The sequence below is a fragment of the Chenopodium album genome, chromosome 9, assembly GCF_948465745.1.
Source record: "Chenopodium album chromosome 9, dcCheAlbu1.1, whole genome shotgun sequence".
Taxonomy (NCBI): Eukaryota; Viridiplantae; Streptophyta; class Magnoliopsida; order Caryophyllales; family Amaranthaceae; genus Chenopodium; species Chenopodium album.
In genome coordinates this window covers 60,905,922-60,921,237 of record NC_137842.1, presented here as the reverse complement: position 1 = coordinate 60,921,237, position 15,316 = coordinate 60,905,922, and the positions used below count along the sequence as shown (strand labels likewise).

Below are 15,316 nucleotides of genomic sequence, written 5' to 3'. Positions count from 1 at the left end.
TTACATATAAGACAATTAATAAAGTAATAGCGGGTTACGGTGATGAACAAATGAGATTATTTTAACGTATGTAAGTTACTTGAATGATAAAAGGGGGTTACTTTATTAAAAAAATGAAATTATTCTTTCAATTTTTTAAACAAAAGAATAGGGGTTAATCGAATAAACAAATGGGGTTACTTATTTCTAAATTATTTGATTTCACTCGTATAATGAATTTGGGTTACTTTATGGACAACATGGGGTTACTCTTATGAATAAATAAGGTTACTCAGATCATACATTTAAATAAAGATTACCCTTATAAATTAATGTGGCCACACCATGTGACTAGCCACATACAAAACTTACCCAATGTATTTAAATCTCATAAAAGTCTCCAAAATTGTCTTTATAATAGCCAAAAGCAGGACCAATTCCAAGCTCAAACAATAAGCACTATTTGAACACAAAATATGCACGTTTGTAACAGATAATATGCATACTAAATTAAAGGATTTTTTTGACTTTTACCACCAAAAAAAATCACGAAATTGTTTTAACTACCAAAATTTTTAAAAGTTGTATTTTACCACCAAAAAATTTCAAATAATTGTTTTTTACCACCTACCATCAAGAAAACCGTTAAATTTAACGGTTAAAAAAAACTCTTCGATGTTTTTCATAGTATTTTGGGGGGGGGGGGATTTTGGGCGTATGGGTCCAATTTATTGAAGTCAAAATTGACAAAATAATAATAAAAAATTCCCCATTTTGAGTGTTTCTCGCAAACCGAGGTATTTTTAAACACGCAAAGGAAGCATATTCGATTATTTTTTTTTCGATTCCGACCTCAAATTTTTGTGAAAAACTACCTTATTAACAAAAATGTTGTAAAAAATTATCTTTTAAACAATAGATGTTGTATGAAACTACCTTATAAAACAATTAATACTTTTTATGTACTTTTAATTGAAAAATATAATTAATGCACGTTTTTTTAAAAATATTATACGCATTTAGTTGAAAATGTATGTGCTTTTAACTGAAAAATTATGCTGGAAATGGAGGGAAAATAGGAATAGGAACATGGGAAAGAGAAAAAGAATTGGGGAAAAGTTTTATTTCAATATTAGATTAACCCCGTGTGATGCACGGTTTTAAAATAAGAATTGAAATATAGACTTTTAACACGTAATGAAAGAAAATAACTTCCTCATTTTTCCTAACTAATTTCTAATTAAATGTGAATATACATTTCCCAAAAGTGCATAATTTTCATATTTAATCAAGAAATTTCAATTAATTCTATTTTTAACAATTGTTAACAACTCGTTAATAACTAAATAGCATAATATGTGTAGAAAACCCAAATTTTAAAATTTAAAAATTCAAATGGAATACTTTTCAAAGCTATGTTAAATAGGGTAGCTTAAAAAGAAAAAAAAAATATCTGACATCATCCTTGCATTTTGAAAGGAAAAAAATAAATAAATAAGTGACACGTAGGCAATGATGACATTAGCTGATATATATATATATATATATATATATATATATATATATATATATATATATATATATATATATATATATATATATATATATATATATATATATATATATATATATATATATATATATATATATATATATATGTAAAGGCTCATATAAGAACCCTCCTCTATATAAGAATCCAATCTTATATAAGAATCTATCTCAACCGTTCAATGATTTTGATCTAACCATCTAAAATCCCCCTTTAGTAATGGCATTTTTGTAATTTTAATAACTCTTTTTCAATCTTTAAATAAAAGAAAACCCTAAATCTCCCTCCTTAGCATTTTCTCTCTCCTCAACATTTTCTCTCTCCTCAGCATTTTCTCTGTTCTCTCTCCTCTACCTCAAGAACTTGGTAAGTTTTTTTTTTTTTTTTTGCGTTTTTTTTTTGCCATTTTAAGTTCAATTGTTTTTATATTTGGTTCGATTTTGTTGAATTTTTTTTTTGGCGATTTAAAGTTTATTTTTTTGGTTTTTATTTTTTTCGATTTTTAATAATATATTTTTTTAATTTCCAGTTTTTTTTTCGATTTTTTATTTTCAAGTTGTTTTTTCGATTCTTTTTTACGATTTTCCAGTTTTTTTTTTTTATTTTCCAGTTTTTTTTTTTGTCGATTTTCCATTTTTTTTCGATTTCTTATTTTCAATTTTTTTTACGATTTTTTTTTCGATTTTCCATTTTTTTTACTCTATTTTCAGTTTTTTTTTCCAGTTTTTTTTTTTTTGGTCGATTTTCCATTTTTTTTTTCGATTTCTTATTTTCAATTTTTTTTTTACGATTTTTTTTTCTATTTTCCAGTTTTTTTTTGTCGATTTTCCATTTTTTTCGATTTCTTATTTTCAATTTTTTTTTTTCGATTTTCCATTTTTTTTTTATATTTTCCAGTTTTTTTTTTTGTCCATTTTCCATTTTTTTTTCGATTTTTATTTTCAAGTTTTTTATTTTTATTTTTCGTTTTTTTTTTCCAGTTTTTTTTTCGATTTCAATTTTTTATTTTTAATTTGTTTTTTTTTCCTCGTTTTTTCCTCTGTTTTTATTTTTCAATTTTTTTTTCGATTTTCCATTTTGTTATTTATATTTTCCTTTTTTTTTTAATGTCCATTTTCCATTTTTTTTCGATTTTTATTTTCAAGTTTTTTATTTTTATTTTTCGTTTTTTTTTTCCAGTTTTTTTTTTTCGATTTCAATTTTTTATTTTTATTTCGTTTTTTTTCCTCGTTTTTTCCTCTATTTTTTCCCTAATTTTTTTCGCTTTTTTTTTTTTTTAAGTTTCTAGTTTTCATTTTCAATTTTTTTTTCCAAATTTTTTTTTCTTGCTTGAGTTTTTCTATTATTTGATTTTAATTTCAAATTGTTTTTTTTACTATAATAGAAAACTTTAGAACATAAGGGAAAACTTTAGAACATCATAGAAATACTTTAGAACATATAGATAGAAAATGTTAGAACATAATAGAAATACTTTAGAACATAAGGGAAAACTTTAGAACATAAGTAAAAAATATAATAAAACATAATAGAAAACTTTAGAACATATGGGAAAACTTTAGAACATAATAAAATACTTTAGAACATATGGGAAAACTTTAGAACATAATAGAAACATTATAACATAATAGAAAACTTTAAAACATAATAAGGAAAAACTTTAGAACATAGTAGAAAACTTTAGAACATATGGGAAAACTTTAGAACATAATATAAATACTTTAGAACATAAGGAAAAACTTTAAAACATAATAAGGGAAAACTTTAGAACATAGTAGAAAACTTTAGAACATATGGGAAAACTTTAGAACATAATATAAATACTTTAGAACATAAGGGAAAACTTTAGAACATAAGGGGAAAATATAATAGAACATAATAGAAAACTTTAGAACATAATAAAATACTTTAGAACATAAGGGAAAACTTTATAACATAATAGAAATACTTTAGAACATAATAGAAAATCTTAGAATATAAAAGAAATACTTTAGAACATAAGGGAAAACTTTAGAACATAAGGGAAAAATAATACATAAACTTTAATTACCTTTTTCTTCTATAAGTAATTTTAGATTGGTTTTTTACTACAATTTGTATTTATGATAATTAGGTTTTGGCATATTCATGGATTTAGATTATGTTCAAGATAATTCTCCTTCTTCCGTTGTTACTCATTCAGGTAATTTTCATTATTTTAATACTTTAATTTCAATTTACTTACATGTTCTAAACTTTACTTAGTTGTATATTTTAAAGTAATTTTGTGAATTTGTGGATTATGTTTAAAAGTTGTTTTAATGTTCTAGATTAATTCATTATGTTCTAAACTTTTCCACTTTATTCTATTTTAATTTAGTTACATGTTCTAAACTTTACTTACATGTTCTAAACTTTAAACTTTACTTACATGTTTTAAAGTAATTTTGTAAATTTGTTGATTATGTTCAAAATTTGTTTAATATTAAAAAAAAATTCTAGTTATGTTCTAAAGTAATTCTTTATTTTCTAAATTTTTTCACTTTATTCTAAATTTTATTATGTATGTTATAAAGTAATTTACTATGTTCTAAAGTTTATTCTTAATGTTCTAAACTTTTTTCATTATGTTCTAAAGTTTTCTATGTATGTTTCTCTTTCTCTTTATGTTCTAATGTAGTTAGTGTTATTTATCGTACTCCTGAGGTTGTTGGATCGTTTAGCCCTGGTGGTACCACTAAGGAATGGATTCCAAGTGTTCCCGAAGAGTTAAAACCTTGTTTGGGGATGATATTCAAAGATCCCGAAGAGGGTCTTAGTTTTTATAAAGCATATGCAAATGCCGCTGGATTTACTTCTAGGAAATCTACTACTACAAGGAAGAAGAATAACAAAGATATAATTGCTTTTCAATATGGAGTTTGTAATAAGGAAGGTTTCAAGGCAACAAAAAAACCTATTACTCAACAAACTGTTGATGAAGAAGGAAAAGTTCGTATTACTAGGAAACGTTTAGTGACTCGTGTAGGATGCAATGCTCACATATGTATGAGATATGATGCAGGAAAGTATGTTGTTAGTCAATTCAAAGAAGAACATAATCATTGTTTATATACTCCAAGTTGTGCAAAATTTCAAAAGGATAATAGAAAAATGCATATTATGCATAAGAAGTTGATTGTTGATAATTCAAAGGTGATTTATTTTTATGTGCCAAATATTGTTTTCTTTGTTCTAAAGTTGATTTTTAATCATAGTTATTTTTCTTTCTCTTTGTTTTTGTACACAGGTAAATGTTGGTCCTGTGAGGTCTTATACAATGATGAAAGAATTAGCTGGATCACATGATAATGTTGGTGCATCTAAACAAGATTTCAAAAACTTTTATAGAGATTTGAAGGCTTATATTGCTGGATCAGATGCCCAAATGTTTGTGGATAACTTTCAAAATAAGAAATTGCTTTGGAGTGCATTTTTTTTTACTATGATGTTGATGAAGAAGGTAGACTTTGTAGAGCTTTATGGGCTGATCCTATTTGTCGCAAAAATTATGCACTTTTTGGTGATATGGTATCTTTTGATACAACGTTCCAAACAAACAGGTGATGTTCTAAATGTAGATTTTTTTATGTTCCTAAATTAATATCTATCATGTTTTGATGTTCTAAACATATATTTCTTATGTTCTAAATTATGTATATCTTATGTTCTAGACATATATTGCTAATGTTCTAAACATATATTGCTGATATACTAAACATAGATGCATTATGGTCTAAAATATTGGTAAGTTTAATAATTAAATTAAATTTCTATACTCTAAAGTTTATCGTTAATGTTCTAAAGTATACATTTATTCTTCACAATTTATCTTTATGTTCTAAAGTTTATCCTTAATGTTCTAAAGTATACCTTTATGCTACACAATTTACCTTTATGTTCTAAAGTTAATCCTTATGTTCTAATATTTTCTGCATATATAATTTGTGTATGTTACAGATATAATATGATCTTTGGTCCATTTACTGGAGTTGATCACCATAAGAAATGTGTTACTTTTGCGGCTTCTTTTGTAGCTCATGAAGATATATCATCTTTCGAATGGGTTTTCAAAACTTTTCTTAAATCAATGGGAAATAATGAGCCTGTGTGTTTGATTACCGATCAAGATCCTGCAATGAAAGTTGTTGTTCGTAATGTTTTTCAAACTACAGAACATAGGTTTTGTATGTGGCATATTATGAAAAAGGTGCCTGAAAAAGTAGGTCGGGCAATTACCCAAGAAACTGATTTTTTGAAAAAACTTTGTGCATGTGTTTGGCATTTAGAGATTGAGCCAGCAGAATTTGAAGAAAAGTGGAACAAAGTTATTTCAGAATTCAATTTGAACGATCATGAGTGGTTGGCTCACATGTTCAACATACGTGATATGTGGATTCCAGCGTATTTCAGATATTTATTTTTAGGTGGCATCATGAGGACCACATCTAGATCCGAAAGTGAAAATAATTTTTTCACTATATTCACAAATCCCCATCTCACTTTGATTGAGTTTTACATGAGGTAATATGTAAATGTCTAAATATGTTCTAATTTTAATCTTTATGTTCAAAAATTTTAGTTTAATGTTTTAATAGTATTTAAATCATGTGTATTATTTTAATATGTTCTAATGTAATTCACTTTATGTTCTAAAGTTATTTTCTATGTTCTAAAGTTAATTTTTATTTTCTATAGGTTTGAATGTGCATTGGATGCTCAAAGGCACACTCAAAATAAAATGGATAATGATTCAAAGAATAAGAGTCCAGAGTGTAAGACTCCAATTTCTTTAGAAAAAGATGCTTCCGAGTTGTTTACAACAACAATTTTTTATGATTTTCAATATGAGCTTGAAATTGGATGTTTTAATTGTGGTGTTGAGGAGATGAAGAAGGACAATGAGATTTACATTTTCAAATTAAGGGAAGGATCTAGGAGGAGGGCTTTTGATGTTGTTTTTGATCCAACTACCTTAGATACCAAGTGTTTTTGTAAAAAATTTGAACGTGATGGTGTGCCTTGTAGGCATATGATTTGGGTGTGGAAAGCAAGGATGTTAGAAAAAATTCCCAAGACTTACGTTCTAAATAGATGGTGTACAATGGCTTATAAGAAGCCCATTTTTTATTTAGAGGGTAATGTTTTAGAGGAATGTCTTAATGCTGTAGATAAAAAGATGTTATTAAATAATTTGTGGTGTGAAATTCATGCTTGTGTGAGTTTAGTGCAAAACAATGAAGATGATCTAAGTGATCTTGTCAAAAAACTTCGAGCCATGAGAATAGATTTGGAACAGAAGAAAACAACAAATGGAAGCAACAATTTGTGTAGCAAAGTTAAAGACATTGAAATGCTTATTGGAGCTAGTTTACCTTCTGAAGTTTTGATCAAAGCTCCAAAAATTTCAAAAAACAAAGGCACAGGGGTTCATGTTCCAAATCAGGTTAATGTTCCAAATGATACCCTTATTCCAAATGATACGCATGTTGCAAATAGTGACAAGAGAATGAAGAATGACAGAGAAAAAGCTGTTGAACAAAGTCAAAAGAAGAAAAGATTATGTAGAGCATGTGGAGAGCTTGGTCATCATGATAGTCGTAATTGTCCAGGGAAAGTCAAGTGATATTGTAAGTAAACATTTTTTTCTTTTGTTCTAATTAGTAATAAATTAAAATTATTAATAATTAGAACATAAGAAAAAAAAATGCATCAAATATGTTTGAATTTAAATTTAATACTTTGAATTTTTAATTTAAACATTTTGTATATGTTTTAAAATGCATCAAATATGTTCTAAAATTTATAATGTGTTTACGTTCTAATTATTAATTTTTTTTTTTCAGGTTGACTATGCTATTCGTACAACCGCATGGGACATTTTATTTATAGGAAATAGAACAAAAAAAAAATTTTGTGTAAATTTTTTTTTTATATATTTTTTTATTATTTTGAGAACATAATGACATATTATTTTTTGTCCAATTATTCTCTATATTCTTATGTTTACAATTATAATATAACATGATTTTATTATAACATAAGGAAAAAATATAATAGAAAACTTTAGAACATAAGGGAAAACTTTAGAACATAATAAAAATACTTTAGAACATATGGATAGAAAATGTTAGAACATAACAGAAATAATTTAGAACATAATAGAAAACTTTAGAACATATGGTAAAACTTTAACACATATGGGAAAACTTTTGAACATAAGGGGAAAATATAATAGAACATAATAGAAATTTTTAGAACATAATAAAAACATTAGAACATAATAGAAAACTTTAGAATATAAGGGAAAAATATAATAAAACATAATAGAAAACTTTAGAACATAAGGGAAAACTTTCGAACATAATAAAAATACTTTAAAACATATTATATAAATACTTTGAGTTTTAAACTTAATACTTTATGTTTTAAAATGCATCAAATATGTTCTAAAATTTATAATGTGTTTATGTTCTAATTATTAATTTTTTTTCGGATTGATTATGCTATTCGTACAACCGCATGGGACTTTTTATTTTAAGGAAATAGCACATGGAAAAAATTTTGTGTAAATTTTTCTTTTATACATTTTTTTTATTATTTTGAGAACATAATGCATATTATTTTTTGTCCAATTATTCTCTATATTCTTATGTTTACAATTATAATATAACATGATTATATTATAACTCTTATTCTTTTATTAACATAATTTTTGGCAATATTATAATATGAGAATGGGGTTGGATGAGTATGAGATAACATAATATTTTTCAACTAATGTGAACCATTTATTTTGCGCAAATTTTGCAAGTAACAACTTAAATACTTTAAAACATTATAATAATAAATTAGAACATAATAAGAATTACTTTAGAACATACACATGCAACTTAGAACATATTAAGAATTACTTTATATACATTAGAACACAATCAAAATAACTTGAAATTAGGTTAATTTTCCAAATGATATTAATGTTTCAAAATGTACACATGTTCAAAACAGTTATGTCCATAATCATATATTTGTACAAAATATTACTATTATGTATACTTGAGTTTTACACAATCAAATATCAAAATTTGTTGATCTTTGACCACTTTCTAGCCATCTTCAACACTCTTTTCCGTTCTTCATTTACTTCTGATGTTATAATCTTCCCACAATACTCCACTCGTAACCTTTTTATTTGCTCAAACTGCACAAAAAAAAAATGATTTTAGAACATATACATGTAATTTAGAACATAATAAGAATTACTTTAAAACATTAACACGTAATTAGAACCTAATCATATATGTTTTGTACTTATATTATCCTTCTCTAGTCCTGAATTCCATTATTTTTGACATTGGCCTTCATAGGATTCCATGTGCTTCAACAGAAATACTCCACAATCATGTTTATTCTGGTTGCTTTTCCATCTCATCTCAACATTTCTTGTTTCATAAGTGGAAATAATTACACTCTTCTTATCAACTTCTTCATAAAATTCACCAAATGCTTCCAACTAAAAAATTAATAATATAATTAGAACATTGACATGGAATTTAGGACTCAATTACAATTATTTTAGAACATTGATATGTAAATTATAACATATATATAAAATTTAAAGTACTTTAAAAGATTGACATGTAATATAAATAATTTCAAACATAATAGAAAATCGTAGAACATAATAGAAATACTTTAGAACATAAGGGAAAACTTTCGAACATAATAAAAATACTTTAGAACATAATGGAAAACTTTAGAACATATGAGAAAACTTTAGAACATAAAGGAAAACTTTAGAACATAATAGAAATACTTTAGAACATATGGATAGAAAATGTTAGAACATAATAGAAATACTTTAGAACATAAGGGAAAACTTTAGAACATAATGAAAAAATATAATATAACATAATAGAAAACTTTAGAACATAAGGGAAAACTTTAGAACATAATAGAAATACTTTAGGACATATGGGAAAACTTTTGAACATAAAGAAAAAAATAATAGAACATAATAGAAACACTTTAGAACATAAGGGAAAACTTTAGATCATAAGAGAAAAATATAATAGAACATAATAGAAAACTTTAGAACATAATAGAAATACTTTAAAACATATAGGAAAACTTTAGAACATAATAAAAATAACTTAAAATTATGTTAATGTTCCAAATAAGGTTAATGTTCCATATGATATCAATGTTCCTAAATTTCTTTATAGCATAATAAAAAAAATTATAATTAACTAAATCAAAACTTTACACCTTACCATTTTTGTAAAATCATCCCCATATTTGTCTTCTACCGAAACATTTGGTGGAAGAATCATGTTATCAATGACATCAAGAGTACCTTCCATAAAGTTGAAGCACAACAAATAATAGTGATCCGGTAAAACAGCCGGAAAGAAAACCTACGTTTAGAACATAATCAGAGACTTTAGAACATAATCAAACATGTGTTTACAACATAATCATATACTTTAAAACATTATAATAATAAATTAGAACATAATTAGAAATACTTTAGAACATTGACATGTAATTTAGAACTCAATAAAAATAAATAGAACACTATATAAAGAAAAAAAAAACTTACCAATTGAAAGTTGTTAAATGTTGTTACTTCGGCATTTGTCATTTCATTTTTCATTTGACGAAACAAAGCTTTTTTTCTATCTTCCCAACTTTCAGTATTTTTGATGTATTTTTCAGTGCAAAGAATGAGCTGGAAAAAAAAAATTAAAACTCAAGTAATTAGAACATTGACATATAATTAAACAAAGACATTAAATTTAGAACATAATTAGAAATACTTTATAACATTGACATGTGATTTAGAACTAAATCAGAACTACTTTAGAATATTTTTTGAAATACTTTAGAACATTGACATGTAATTTAGAATATAATAGTAAGATAATTAGAACATACATAGCATTCAGTAGAGAAAAAAAATCTACTCTTCTTGTCTACACCACACCTTTTGTTTTCACAATTTAATATGAAAGCATAAGCATCTGCAATGTTGTTGAACATGTGACTACATCCTGAAAGACTATCCATCTCATCTCTCCTAATCACTATTGCCGCTTTGTCAGCATACAAAAGTTCCCTAAAATGAGAACAAAAACTACATTAAATCAAAACAACATTTTGAACATAAACAAAATACTTTAAAACATAAGCACATAATTTTAAACATAAGCATAGTGCTTTAGAACTAAATTTTAGAACATGACCAGAAATATTTTAGAACATAAACTATATTAATCAAAACATAATTTTGAACATTAGCATAATAGTTTAGAACATAAGCACGTAATTTTGAACATAAACATACAACTTTAGAACATAAGCATAGTATTTTAGAACATAAACTTGTAACATTTAGAACAATTACTTAGAAAAAATATAACCATCAAAATTGAATTTGATTAGAAAACGAAGATGGGAATTTCAAACATGTATTTTAAAACATAAGTTTCTACCTTAGAAGATAAATACAATATTTAGAACATAAATATATATATTTTATGACATAATCAAATACTTTTATCATAAGCATATAAATATAGATGGATGAAATCTTACGCGTTATCTCCTTGAGCAAAAGCATACTCAGCTATCATTTTATGATCTACATTGTTGAAGAGTTTTTCATGAGTAACCATAAAAGGCGAGCGCAAGTACATTGGAAGCTTATCCTTTCCTCTTTTTTTCTTTGTTTCTTCTTCTTCTTCTTGCTTCCTATTCAATTGAATTTAAAAAAAAAATAAAAAAATCAACAACTAAAATCAAATAATAATCAAACAACCGCCATAGCCTAAATCTAATTACCGTTGCTTATTCTCTTTGTTGTTCTTTTCTTCAACATGCTTCTTCTTTTCTTTTTTGGTTTTGTTGTCCTCTTCTTCTTCATTCAATGTAGGTGGATGATCTAGATTCAAAAAATTTAGAACATTAAAAGAACTTTTGACATAATAAATATAATAAATTTCCAATATACATATAACAAAAATAAAGTTAAAATAAGTCAAACTTACCAACTATTGGTGAGGGCGTCAACAAATTGAAGCTTGGAGGTGAAATATCTTTATGCATCTTTTTTGGAGGAATTGGTGTCTTTGGTGTGTCGTCATTCCTTTTCGTTTTCTTCTTTGTTGTACGCAAGAAAATTTTAAGCTTATTCTTTTGTCTAAACAAAATCAAAATTACTTTTAGAACATGGGCAAGTAATTTAGAACATAATTAGAAATACTTTAGAACATAAACATATATACTTTGGAACATATTTGAAATACTAATAACAAACCCAAATCAAAACCAATATATATAACTAGAAAAAACAAACCATTAATCCTATATTAAGATTTTACCAAATCGTCCAACATATGTTCTAAACCAAAACCAATGTATTAAATATTCCTATTAATAAGTTACATTGATTACTCTTTCTTTGCTTCAACTTTCTTTTTTGCCTCTTTTTCTACTTCATTCTCTTTTTGCCTTTCTCCTTCTTGCTCCTCTTGTCTTTCTCCTTCCTTTGCCTCTTGCCTTTTTTCTTGATTATTCTTTTGTCTTTGTTTTTGCTTTTCTTCTTGTTCTTGAAAATATAAAGGAAAACTTTAGAACATAAGAGAAAAATAAAATTAAACATAATAGAAAACTTTAGAACATAATAGAAATACTTTAGAACATAATAGAAAATACTTTATAATCAAAAGTACTTTAAAAGATTGACATGTTCTATAAAGAAAAAATATAATAGATCATAATAGAAAACTTTAGAACATAATAGAAAATCTTAAAACATAATAAAAATACTTTAGAACATAAGGGAAAACTTAAGAACATAAGGAAAAAATATAATAGAGCATAATAGAAAACTTTAGTTTAGAACATAATAGAAATACTTTAGATCATAACCTTTTGCCAAATCTCCTTCTTGCTCCTTTTGTCTTTCTTCTTTATTATCCTCTCGTTCTTGGTCTTGCTTCTCTTCTTGTTCTAGAAAACATAATTATAAAACACAATATTAGATTATAATTGTATCATAAGAATTTGAGTTGGAACATTAACATAAACTTTAGAACATAAAGTGCAAACTTTAGAACATATAGCTTAAACTTTAGAACATATAGCGTAAACTTTAGAACATAAGCATATACAAATATTCTATTTCATTTTTTTTAGTACTTTTCCTTTTTAAAATACTTTAGAACATAAGGGAAAACTTTAGAACATAAGGGGAAAATATAATAGAGCATAATAGAAAACTTTAGTTTAGAATATAATAGAAATACTTTAGATCATAACCTTTTGCCAAATCTCCTTCTTGCTCCTCTTCTCTTTCTCCTTCCTTCTCCTTTTGGCTTTCTCCTTCCTTTGCCTCTTGTCTTTCTTTTTGATTATCCTCTTGTCCTTAGTCTTGCTTCTCTTCTTTATCTTGAAAACATAATTATAAAACACAACATATAATATAATTGTATCATAAGAATTTGAGTTGGAACATTAACGTAAACTTTATAACATAAAGTGCAAACCATATAACATATAGCTTAAACTTTAAAACATATAGCGTAAACTTTAGAACATAAGCATATACAAATATTCTATTTCATTTTTTTTAATATTTTTCCTTTTTAAAATCAATTAATTAAAAGAACATTAATAAGAAATGAGTTTGAAAATAGTTGGAAATTACCAAGTATAGGTGAAGAGATACTATCATCTATCTTTTCATTGATATTTCTCTCATCGTTGTTCTTTTCTCTTTCTCCTTCATTTGATGGAAAATCTTCATAATAATTACAAAACACAATTTTAGAACTTAACTATATCATAAAGATTTGAGTTGGAACATAAACACTTGATTTAAGAGCATAATTTAGAACATAGGTATAATTTAGAAATTAAACATGTAATTACCATGTCCCAATGACTTTGGTGACTTTTCAACATTAAATTTCTTCCATGCAATGTTCATCAACATATCCAATTCTTCTATGAATGCCGGTTCATCGAAGAAATGTTGATCTTGACTAAGTATGGAAGGACTTTTTGTCTGCTGCTTTTCTTCTTCTTGATTTACCAATGGCTATATATAAGAATACATAAGTTAGAATCCAATAAGACATTTATATATGTTGAACTATTATAAATATAAAAATTACACTTTAGAACATAGTCTGAAAATAGTTTAGAACATGATTATTATACCTTTGTGGTATACTTGCACCAAATGTTGTCTATAAGATGATGCATTTTCCCCGTTGTTTCTTCCTTAACAAAGATATCCTTTGCTTGTTCCAACATGCTATACATCTCTTTTACATTCGATGCAAGACTTTTTGCCAAATCTCCAAATTTGCTTAAAAAATCCTAAGAATTTAGAACATAAAATAATGAATATTTAAAATATTATAGAAATAAGTAAATAAATTAATAAAAAAAATATTAAAACATTATACCATCATATCATTTGGAGACGTGATAGAATCACATGTCATTGATTGGTTTTCCACAACTTTCTCTTTTCCTTTGTCTATCCCTTGCTTTTTTATTACTTTCTTCTCCCCTTGTTTTTCTCTAATTGTCAAGGGTTGCTCTTTCTTCTTGCCTTTGTCATTCTCTTGCCTTTTTTCCAATCCCTTTTTAAATATACATTATAAATTTTAGAATACATGCATAAATATATTGTATAGATAAATATAAAACGATAATAAACTTTAGAACATATATTACAAAGTTTAGAACATATAGTATAAACTTTAGAACATAAGCATATATACAAAAATCATACCACATTCAATTTCATTCTTTCTAGTACTTTTCCTTTTCCAAATCCAAGGTCTTTCTCAAACTTCAATCTTGTATGGAACCTTTCTTGGTTCCACAATGATATTAATGGAACTTGACGTGGTATCTCTAACCCCTTCCTTTGTACCCGATCAAAATAGGATACCTAAAAGAACATCATTAGAAATACTTTAGAACATTGATATGTAAAGTAGAACATAGATATATAATTTAGAACATCATTAGAACTTACCATAAGAAAGATTAAAGGACCCGTAAAGAAAGATTCTCCATCTAGCCAATTCTTAGTAGTTTCCATCAAGTGCTCCTTAACAAATTTGCACCAATTCAACTTAACTATATTCTTTGTATCCTTGCAACTATACAAAAACTTAATGTATAGTTGCTTGTTATTAGTTGAACGGATGCAACTATTAACCACACAAACCAAAAAATTCCAAATGAATTCATCCGAAACTTGTTTTTGTTCTTTATCTACCTCCTTAACCTTTTGAATCCTACTAATCAATTGTGCATTTGTTGGAGCACCCTGTAAGTAATTTAGAACATGGATAGGTAATTTAGAATATAATAAAAAATACTTTAGAACATAAGCAAAAATACTTTAGAACATAATCAGAATAACTTTAGAACATAAGCAAAAATACTTTAGAACATAATGGAAAACTTTAGAACATAATAGAAATAATTTATCGCATAATAGAAAATACTTTATAATCAAAAGTACTTTAAAAGATTGACATGTAATTAATATAAATAATTTGAAACATAATAGAAAATCATAGAACATAATAGAAATACTTTAGAACATAAGGGAAAACTTTAGAACATAAGGAAAAAATATAATAGAACATAATAGAAAACTTTAGAACAAAATATAAAACTTTAGAACATAATAGAAATAGTTTAGAACATAATGCAAAACTTTAGAACATAAGAGAAAAA

At 25.6% G+C, this 15,316-nt stretch overlaps 2 protein-coding genes and 1 long non-coding RNA gene across 3 annotated transcripts; 1 reads left to right on the top strand and 2 right to left on the bottom strand.

Annotated features, from left to right (window-relative positions):
• Nucleotides 1–3,655: 3,655 nt before the first annotated feature.
• LOC145557853 (protein FAR1-RELATED SEQUENCE 5-like) lies at nt 3,656–7,172 on the top strand. The gene is made up of 5 exons (XM_081619034.1): nt 3,656–3,710; nt 4,188–4,702; nt 4,797–4,936; nt 5,507–6,070; nt 6,245–7,172. The coding sequence occupies exons 1-5, from the start codon at nt 3,656–3,658 to the stop codon at nt 7,170–7,172; spliced, it is 2,202 nt and encodes a 733-aa protein (XP_081475160.1).
• A 5,312-nt stretch (nt 7,173–12,484) lies between these two features.
• Nucleotides 12,485–13,979, bottom strand: LOC145560024 (uncharacterized). The gene is made up of 5 exons (XM_081621281.1): nt 13,772–13,979; nt 13,481–13,649; nt 13,257–13,349; nt 12,869–12,997; nt 12,485–12,559 (listed from the first exon to the last, which is right to left on the bottom strand). Exons 1-4 carry the CDS (start codon nt 13,874–13,876, stop codon nt 12,975–12,977), a joined length of 390 nt encoding a protein of 129 aa, XP_081477407.1. The 5' UTR covers nt 13,877–13,979; the 3' UTR covers nt 12,485–12,559; nt 12,869–12,974.
• Nucleotides 13,980–14,034: 55 nt separating this feature from the next.
• Nucleotides 14,035–14,875, bottom strand: LOC145560023 (uncharacterized). The gene is made up of 3 exons (XR_014093071.1): nt 14,604–14,875; nt 14,355–14,516; nt 14,035–14,202 (listed from the first exon to the last, which is right to left on the bottom strand). It is a non-coding gene; the product is annotated as an uncharacterized LOC145560023 (long non-coding RNA).
• Nucleotides 14,876–15,316: the final 441 nt, after the last annotated feature.